General features: G+C 37.3%; 1 protein-coding gene across 4 annotated transcripts; it reads right to left on the reverse strand.

Moving 5' to 3' along the window:
- Positions 1-586: 586 nt before the first annotated feature.
- MCD1 (multiple chloroplast division site 1) lies at positions 587-10,223 on the reverse strand. Of its 4 annotated transcripts, XR_016076767.1 has the most exons (7): positions 9,923-10,219; positions 9,578-9,841; positions 9,081-9,247; positions 8,462-8,849; positions 3,669-3,858; positions 1,016-1,120; positions 592-855 (listed from the first exon to the last, which is right to left on the reverse strand). XR_016076767.1 is itself a non-coding variant. In XM_088889062.1 (6 exons), exons 1-6 carry the CDS (start codon positions 10,064-10,066, stop codon positions 833-835), a joined length of 1,065 nt encoding a protein of 354 aa, XP_088745188.1. In that variant the 5' UTR covers positions 10,067-10,223; the 3' UTR covers positions 587-832. The 4 variants fall into 4 exon arrangements, 3 of the variants coding, with proteins under 3 accessions (XP_088745188.1, XP_088745187.1, XP_010266253.1); XM_088889062.1 differs by lacking the exon at positions 1,016-1,120 and having other exon boundaries at positions 587-855; positions 9,578-9,730; positions 9,923-10,223; XM_088889061.1 differs by lacking the exon at positions 1,016-1,120 and having other exon boundaries at positions 595-855; positions 9,923-10,220.
- Positions 10,224-10,491: the final 268 nt, after the last annotated feature.

Below are 10,491 nucleotides of genomic sequence, written 5' to 3' on the forward strand. Positions count from 1 at the left end.
CAACTGTTAACCAGCCATTAAGTGGTGTTTTAAAAGATACAAATGTCCTTCAAGTTTCAACTCAGTACCTGAAGTTTCATCTAATTTTCAAGAAAGTTGGGGTCACCAGAATGCCCACCGAGAAGTGACTCCAACTTTCTTGATTAGAAGAGACAAGGATTTGGGGTTGTTCATTTTTTGTGAACATTTGAATGGTTGATAAAGAAAATTAGATGACACTTAAAGGGCATGTATCTTTTCAAATTCCACTTGATGGATCTTTAATGGCTGATTAACGGAACGTACCAGATTGACACATTTTGAAAGTTCGGATACTAAATTGTTACATTTTAAAATTTAGGGACCAAAATAGCACTAGGCCCAAAATACGGGATACTACTTGAAAATTTTCCCTATATCTGAAAATAGGATCAGTGTTCCAATTTCAGACCCCGAGTAACCGGCACCAGTATTAGGTAATGACCTTTATCCGCTTAGATATATGATTTTTAATCCATTTCCACACTTTCAAAACATCAGATATAAATAAAACCCCATCTTCCGAATCCTATTTCACTTGATTTGAGAATAACGTACTTCAGAGTTCGGACCAGTTTCTTTGCCACGAGTTTTTTATTTTTCCTTGTGTGCTGTTATCAGTTTCTTTGCTTCTAATCTGTCATTCCGTGTCATAATTATGGAGTACACAGTGATTTGGTTTTCACAAAGGGAAACCAGATTCGATTAGGCTTTCCAGCACTCCACATTATCGTGTGGTCTAACCTCCTTAACCACCACGTGAAATGCAAAAATTGAACCGGACCAATCGGTTAAATCAGCCTATGCAGATTCATCAAAAAAATGAGTCCGGACCACCTGACAACAAAATAATTTACAACACTTTTATATTAGATTCCAGTCTCATGATGAGATATACCGTGTCAGATCATGTTGATAGAGTGTTGGAATGTATTTTATTGACAAAAGATCCCAACTCTTCAAAAATAGTCAGATAATGCAGAGCCCGTAAACCTACCAAACATGTCCACTCGATAAACCAATCCCAGAAAGGTGAGTTGGATGAGAAAACACTGAATGAGAAACCGGCACCTGAAGCAGTATACTCATGTGCATGATCCTCCTGCAGGGGTTATATAGGGTCAGACCACGGTTGAGAGGGTAATCGGGATTTAAACCGACCCCTCTGAACTAGTTTTGAAAAAAAAATGAATAAAACATAAAAAAAAACACCAATACAGACAGACAGGCAGGGTGTATCAGCCTATATCGATATTTTGAACCTTGAATAAAAACCACCTTGAAATAAGTAGAGAAGGCGAAGAGATCAACAACCAATCCAAATCTTACGGTTTTGGTATTTGGAGAAATCCTAGCTTGAAATTCGTATGGAAGTCCTGAATGCTGGGTTGAATATAAATTATGTACTGCCAAGAAGGAATAATATAGTAGACTTATCTTTAAAGATGGGGTCTATAGCAGAGAGTAAAACTGTAAAAGCATGGCTTTTGAACCACCATTGACCCAGTTGGTCAGACTGTTCAGCCCGAGAACCGTTTAAGCAACTGGTTCCGTTTTACCCTAAACCCAGTCTTTGACCAAAAACCATTGAATCGGTCAACGACTCATTGACCTGGGTGGTCAAACCATTAATCCATTTGACCTGTTCAATGGCTTTGACTGTTTTTCTTTTTTTATCAAAACAGGCTGTTCATTCAAACCGGATGATCAAACCATCAACCCAAAAACTGATGGCCAGAACAGTTCCGGTTCTGGGTCATTTTTTAAAACAGAGTAAAAGTTATAAAACTATGATATGAGGAGACATGGAGGCCAAGGGTCTCTCGCCATAGGCCTAGTCTCCCCTTCTCTCCTCCACACATGTGAAATATTAAAAACCCTCTCATGTCTTAAATTTCTCTATTAAAATCTATCAATACTCTTCTCTAATAAAATCATTCTTAATCCCTCGTTCTCTTCAATAGTCAATATTTGTGACATCTCCCCTCCCTCTATTAAATCCCTTATTTCCTATTAAATATCTTTGAAACTTTTTTGACCCTCTTTAATAAAACATGGGTATACATTAGATAGATGTGTAGGGTTAAGGACCAACAATAGGCCAACCTTGAACATGAACCTTGGCTCGGAACCATATCGATGTCAAAATCTAAATTTGCCAACTCAAACCTAACCAAATTTCTATTCATCCCCATGCATTTGCATGGGTTTGTTGGATATAAAACTGTGTAAATTTCCATTTATGCACTTGAACGGTTGAACCACAAGAGTTTTGTGAGGCAGGCATAAGACACATGGAGTTCGTTGCATGTCTTCTAACATTATCTCATAGTTTTCAAGGCACCAAGGCAAAGCTAGGTGATAGGGGAGCGCCTTGTCACCTAGACGGCACCAAGACAATGAGTATTTTATAATAAAAAAATATAAATCCTAGGATAGTTCCCTACTTTCATAGTAATAACTAATAAGCAATTATCTTTAAGTACTAATTACCATAGTCCTCATGAAATATGCACCCCATATCAAAAAATAGAAAATCAGCATATTTATGAAAAAGAAGAAAGGAAAGAAAACATACAAACCATAAGGCTGAGCGGCTGAGCCCTTGTTTTGGTCCTAGGAAGAAGATGATGATGGAGTCCTATTGATTGTTCTTGTGTGCCAATTGGATAAAATCTTCAAATTACTTCTTACTTATCAATTCAGGTTTTAAAGTCTTAAAGGGTCAAAGACTATGGGGCTGTTTGATAACAGCTGAAAAAGCTGAACTGAAAAGCTTATTGCTTTGTCTTTTGGTGAACAAATTTTTAAGGAAGTTGTGGGTTCCTTAATGGTTGAAACTGAAATTGGATTGATCACTATAACCTTAAAAGTTTTATTTATTTATTTATTTTATCAACTACAGGACAAAGCAGCAAGTCTTTTCAGTTTGGCAACTTCAGTTGTTATCAAATGGACCCTATGACTGACGTGTGTTGATTGAACCCAAATAAGAAATAATAAAAAAAACTAGTATAAGAAATAATAATATTAGTGCTATAAACCCACAATATGAATAGTTTAGTTTAATAATATCAATTGTACTACTATTAATAACATTAAAAAAAAATATACAAAAAACATTATGTAGTGTCTAGCATATAAATATCTAGGCATTTGGGCCAGGTGACCCTCCAAAAGCGCCTTACCGCCTAGGTGACAACTATGCATTATCTCCTCCTGGATGGAAGATTGAGAAAGAAACACTTGCATGAAGAGAGGCAGTACAGAATCATACCGAAAAGGTACAGACCTAAAAAAGCTGTACCCAATATAAAGCTATAGTCAAATGACACCATACCTACAAATCTGATAACCAATCAACCGGTATCATCCAATTGGTAACCAACCAACTGGTATTCATTCAAATTCAAGTGGGTTTCTGATTGGTTAAAGCTTTTATAGTATTATTATACCTTTCTGGTATCATAGATATTCCCTAAATTAAAACATATAAAACACTAAACTTTCTATTTACAACCCACTTCATACTATCATTGTTTGAATACATGTGGATGGGCCTCAATAAAATCCAAAAATTTTCAATATTCTTTAGGAATAGATACCGATGTTACAAACATTTACTAGCAAGTAGATCAATCAAAATGTACCTTGCTGTTCCTCCAATGGTGTACTTGTCTCAGATAAATTGGAGGTCCTATCTGACTTGGAAGGGCTACAATTACTACCTTGATTATCACTGGGCTTTTGTTCCTTCTCTTGTGTGGAAAGTGACCTGAATGGCCTCTCAAAATCTCTAGCAGTGCCATGATCGATCACCAACTTATTGAGTTTTTGCTCCTGAAAAACAAACAAAAATTAGCACTTCAAAGAGTACTGTGAATTTGTGAATGCGTGTATTAATGATTCATTTGTCTACTGAATATAATTTTCCAAGGAAATTTTCACTTTCCTTCATTTTACACACACAAAAACAGGAATAAATTAACGCACACAACACTATATAACTAGAATAAATTTTAAGAAATTACAATTATCGGAAATTCAAAATTTATCCTAAGAATTCAAGGTTCTTTATTCACATAATAAAGACGATAAAGAGAAATGTTCCCTCAAAATATCATGTGGATGTCCATTTCAACACATCTGTCAGGTAGAACACCCATTTTCAGATGCCCATACCAGTCATGCTGTACATTAAATGTAAGTGCCATGACATGAGAAGCATCAGAAGAGTTGACAATTTCAATAAATATCAATGCAGTCACTTAAAGTTACTTTTCTTTGAAGGGTATAAAGAAAGTCTTTATTAAAAAAGAAAACTGATTACATGCAACAACCGGGTGTTAACTGTTAAGATAACACCCACCCAACAACAAGACTTCAATAACTCCAAAAGCACAAAACTAAAGGGAACAAAAGAAAGCCTCCTCAATCAAGAGGATTTTAATCATCTTCTTCAAATATTTCTCTTGCCCATTGCTTTCCTTGTTCCATGCCTCTCCTCCTTCCCCAACAATAGTCTTCTTCAAACTCTCTTCCCTCTTGCACCTTTTTAAACGCTTTGAAAGCCCTTAGAGTGAACTCCTCTCCACAAAAAAAAAAAAAAAACAAAACAAAAACTAAGCTCTTGCCAATCCTCACATCCCTGTCAGCCGAACACTCAATCTCCACTTCCCCCCCTTTTCTTCTGCACTGGATGATGATGTCACATTTAGATTCTTCTCACTCTCTCAATCTCCCTCTTCCTCCTTTTCCTTAAGCTCTGAACTTGTCTCTAAACCTTCCTCAGAAGCTGATGGCCAATGCAACTCCACCCCCTGTAGCTTGAAACTCGGCTTCCTGGACCTCAACAACCATCTTCTTCTATGAATCTCTTTTCTTATAAACTTTCTTAAATTTGTTAGTAGGACCAGCTCCAATCAATCCATCTTTCAATCTTGAAAAAACTTTTGAAACATGAACTTAGAAACTGATACGGAGTATCTATTTAACTTGTCAGCAACAACATAGAAAACTGAGATTTTTTTTATCTTTCACAAATTTATATAAAATTGGTTTATGTACTTGTTTAATGCATGATATTTGCATGCTTATTGTACCTAATGTATGCAAACCATGTAGGGACACATATATATAATGGGTATTTGGCCAATGGCCATGCATATAAACACACCCAAGTATATGTATGCAATACAATTATATCATCATAAAGTGGGGAAATATACATTCATGCCAAGTTCTCTATGATAGACAAATGGGTTCGACTATGATAAATGGTGGGTTTTGAGGAAGGTTTAGAGACAAGGGAGGGTGAAAACCCTCACAAATGTACAAAAAGGTGTGATTATAAGCATCCACAAATCACATACAATATGTCAAAAAAATGATATAACTCCACTGGTTCCTAAAGCACTTGATTTGCACATACGAGAACATATTCAGGACCCTAACCCATCTCATTAGTGTCCATTAAGCCTGTTCGTAGGCTGCGCTTGGTTTCATGTTTTGCCAAATTTTGAATGGGCTCAGTGAGCCTGAACCATTGTAAAGCTTAGCCTGACGAACTGCCCATGAATAGATCTAGTGTCCATTCTGCTTTTCTGATGAAAGCTTCCAAGGATGAGGCCTTGGCCTCAAAAACTGTTTTGTAACTTTTGTTCCTTTCCTTCCATATAACCTGGCAGATGATAGAGAGTATAGAGTTCCACAGCAGCTTACCCTGGCTGAGAATCTACCCACTCTCCAACTGAAGGCCAGCCATACTAGGGGAGTTGCTCACTATCTCAGGAACAACCAAAGAAAGTGACTCCATATGAAGTACATTACAGGGCATGGATAAGCAAGTCGCTGGCCAATTCACGTGCCTCCCTACATAAACAGCACATACTCTCCAATTCCATACCTCTTCTAAGCAGGTTATCAATGGTTTGAATTTTCTCCCAACCAGTAGATCACAAAAGTTGTCTTGGATGGACCTATACTCCCCAGCTCCAGGACAAAGAGACCTTCAGAAATGGTCCAGTGAGAACTTTGTAGCATGACCTAGTCAAGAAAAAACCAAATCTCTCTCAAATCCAAAGTCTAGAGTCCCTAGAATGGATATCCAAGCAGACAGCACTCAGTCTTCTCATTAAGTCTTCTAGCAAATCCACCTCCCAATCATTCAGATTCCTTCTAAAATTGGGACTCCACACCATCTATTGGAAAATGTTCAATAGAGAGATGGATACTCCTGGCACAAAGTGGCCAATCAAAACAACAAATATACATCCAAAAAAGAGTGTTCTCATTCCCCAGTTTCATCCTAATGTGTTTCTGAAACGCTGCTTTCATCTTCATGATCAGCATTTCAATCTTAAATGTAAATACTGCTAGCAACACAAATTTCACTATTTTTTATATGGTTGCCGTGATGCTGTCAGAGTAATGTCATTCAAAATTTATTAAGGGTAACTACAAGTCTACAATCTATACAATGAGTTAGCAACTAGAATTCTACCAGAACCCCTTTGTGAACATATAGGGATCCACCATCCAGGCAGCCCCCCCGCCCCCGAGAGGCTTCATAGGTCATAACCAGTCCCATTGTTTATCAAAACATCCAATCCATTAGCTCTTTTCTTCCTGGACCAGTCGCCCTAATTTTCTTCTTGGCATACACTAGTAGATCTCCAAGATGTGGCCCTGATTGGCCTTTTTTTTATCAGTAAAAAGAAATTTCATTAATGTAAAGAAATTACAGGGGTTATAGTTTATGAGTAGCCTCGGCTACCCCTTCACTCTTACAGTTGTGGAATCCCCTTCCACAACCAACCTTCCCACCCCCATCTCCTTAGCTTTTTGTATCCCATATACCATTGCCTTCAGTTCAGCTGTAATGGAATTTCCAATTCCAATGGGACCCGAATACAGCCCCAACACATTTCCTCTTTCATTTCTTATAACCCCTCCGATTCCAGATCTTCCTGGGTTTCCGAAACTGCTGCCATCAAAGTTCAATTTGACAAAGCCTGGTTCAGGGGGCACCCACTCCTTCAAGATCTTCTTTTTTGCCGAGGAAGAGAAAGCAACTAACCTCCAATTCCTAATCATATCATCCACTGTAAAATTTGAAAATAAGTTCAGTATTTTCACCCATGAGATCACCTTCATCATATTACTTTCTATCATTTCTGCCATGCATCTTTCCTTATCTTCAAATAATCTCCGATTTCTTTCCTCCCATAGTACCCATAGTACTGCTGCCCTTGTGCATCTCTACATCATTCTCCCTCTTCGCTTTGGCCATCTAAACGTAGATGGCGCAAGCAATCTTTCCAAGCTCCGGTTCGCTCGCTTCGCTCGCCCACCGAAGCTCCGAGAACCCCCAATTTGGTAATGTTGTTCATTCATTCATCCTAATAAAATTTCTTAAAAAACAAGTAAAACTATAAAATCATTATTTTTTGTGTGAAAACTAAGAATTTAAGAGCTAACATGGACTTGTTTAGGCTTGCCTCGAGGGGTGTGGCACAAAGGCGGCTCGTAGAATCAGGAATGTAATATGTTTTACATTACATTAGCTATGTGAAGTAATGCAATTGAGTGAAAAAAGAGATTAGAGGTTTTAAATGCTTTAAAATGTTTTATATGTTTGATTTTAGTTTTAAATTCTCATTTGAATATGATTTACATAATTACATCTTATGTTTATGTATTTTAATTTTAGACAATAGGTTTTTTAAAACATTATTTTAGAATTTAAGTTTATATTTTTTATTAATATTATGTTTAGTATTTTTTTGTTTTTTTTTTAATTTTCTGACATTTTTTTATTTTTTAGCATTTTTTTATAATTTTGCGCCTTGCTTTAAAAAGGCGCGCGCCTCGCCTTGCGCTTTTAAAACACTAAGAGAAACTAACTTTAGAACAGATAAATTTTTCTAACACAACAAATATATGCATAACCACAAAGAAGCGCTTTCATCTAACTTCCAAGTTCCAACTTCAATAGTTATTTTCCTCAACTTTTGATGCTTTGGCATTTTCTCCTACTTTTCACTCCTATTCTCACTCTCTCTACAGTCTGGTCTCACTTGAGGCTAGTCCCAACCCTGTTGTTACCATGTCCTCCAAGGAGAAATATGAAGAGTATGGTTCACTATTTTTTACCTTCATATTCTCCCATCAGTTGTAAGCATAGACCAATGACTGCACCAGTTGGGAGTGATCTGCTGAAATTTGGAAGCTCTAAATAGACAAGGAGAAGACCGCAAGGCTTTTGGTTGAAGTAGTTAAGAAAAAAGAAACACTTAATCTAACAGTGAAATGGCCAGACAGATTGAAGTGATAGAATGGGACTAATCTAGTCAATCCTAAATGGACCACCAGGGGCATGGGGAGAGGCTTAATTGAGTTTGACTTTTAACTAGTTGAAAGCACAGAGGAGTAGGATACTTACATTCTGTAATGCTTCCAGTTTCCTCTGCAGTGCTTCATGCTCAGCCTGAATACGAAATGGAACGCCATGCTTTTGATACACGTTATTTTGTGCCAAGTCCTCATCAATATCACTGACAGTTGTTGCAAATGGATGGTTTGCTGGAATCCATCTAACTGTATCAGGATCAACATCTGGGGGTATTGAGTCTCCTTCTTTAAGAAACACTTTTGGCCTTTTCCACTGGTATGCTCGTGACCTCCTTTTCTGATGGCTAGACTGTTGCTCTTCCGTAAGAGTCACTGGAGCCAATCTGTAAACCTTCCCACACATTTCGATGGTTGAGTTGCCTTTACTGACCTTGACCAATGGGTTATTGAATGGATCATCATACTTAAGAGGTCTTGAGCTGTGAGGAGAAATCCAACAAGTAAACCACAGCTTTATCTTGTTGTAGATACATTACAACTGAAACCAGAAATTTCAATTAAATGTAGATTTTCAACCTGAACATATCGAACTTTGAAATACTATGAAAAACACAGATAGACAGGTCATACTTTAATGGTTACAAATCAAGATTCACTCAGCAATTGTCAAGCTACTATAATAAGGGAAATCGGGAGTTTGGAGAACATACATGCCTCTCCTATCAGATCTCAACTGCCCCCGTTTGACAAGATCATTCACAGAGCCATGGTAAGTTTTCCTTGACTTCCTTGCCACAAATTCTCTCACAGCAACCACGAAAATTGCAATTACGATACATAAACCAATTGCAAAATTAGTTCCAGTTTTTCTTTTCATCTGAGACAAAGAAATGCTGAGGAATGTGAGCAAACAATAATATATCTTACTTTTATACGCTTGAAAGAAGTTTATCTGATTATGGAGAGTTTATCAAGACAAGTGACTCAACATTATACGAAGTGTGAATTAATCATGTTTTCAGGGATTATCTTCTTTCTACTTCGTAGTTATAACTCTGGGATGCCCAAGGATTTTATTGACCGTGCACCAACTATTAATAGAAGGTTCTTTAATGCTAACATTTTCCCTTTCAAAAACCAAATATGTAGCTACCTACGGAAGAATGAATAGAAAAAAAAAACAAACAAACATGATAAGCCGCCATACCACGAAAATAACAGAAGGGATACTGCTAATTGTGCTTTGCAATCTGCCTATTAGGTTTTCAGAACCAACATTGAAACCTTTGCTCTCGACCTCATCTCCACCACGCTTGTCCTCAAAATTCGCTGAACTACCATAGACTCTCACTGGAAAATGCTGCACCAGTTTTCGTGTATTCCAGTTCAGATAATTATAGTCGAACCGAATATTTGTTCTAAATTCCAACACATTCGCCGAAATCCGATGGTTCGAAGCCCAGATTGAAGGCTACATCCCAAAAGAAGGTCAAGATAAATGACGCGCGCGCGAGAGAGAGAGAGAGAAGAAAAAACGCAGAATTTTTCTTACCTGCATACTGATGGAATGAAATTGCAGACTCGAAATCGAAGCCATTGATGCTGCTGGTATATCTAATTTGAACGTAGAAGCCAAGGGGTTTTGGTTTGGAAATTGGAAGATCTGGTGTGGACATGGACGAAAACTATAGACCATAAGAGGTCTAGGTTTTTTCTCAGGCTCAACTCAACTTCACTCTTCACATTTGGTCCTCCGGTTCTCTCTGTCTGTTGGGAATCCGGAAATATATAAAGTTATAAAACTAGCCAGTTATTGTAGAGACCAGAGAGCGCCCCAACAGCAACAACTGTATAGATTGGGATTTGGGAACTACATCATTCTCAAACTATTCGTAATATCCATCATTAGCTGTTGATTAATAACTATTTTCAAACTTAATTAGGAACTACTTTTACCAAAAAACCTTAATTAGTAACTTAGTCGAGACTCGTGTGGGCTTGGGTCAAATGAAATTGAATCAAAAGAAACGTTATGTATGACATTTTTCAATTGGGCCAAAACCAGCAAATCCAACCTAACCATTAGTTTGGTTCATGTCTAATCAATCCAATTGCAAGTTT

This window comes from Nelumbo nucifera, chromosome 5, assembly GCF_055504915.1.
Source record: "Nelumbo nucifera cultivar China Antique chromosome 5, China Antique-T2T, whole genome shotgun sequence".
Classification (NCBI taxonomy): domain Eukaryota; kingdom Viridiplantae; phylum Streptophyta; class Magnoliopsida; order Proteales; family Nelumbonaceae; genus Nelumbo; species Nelumbo nucifera.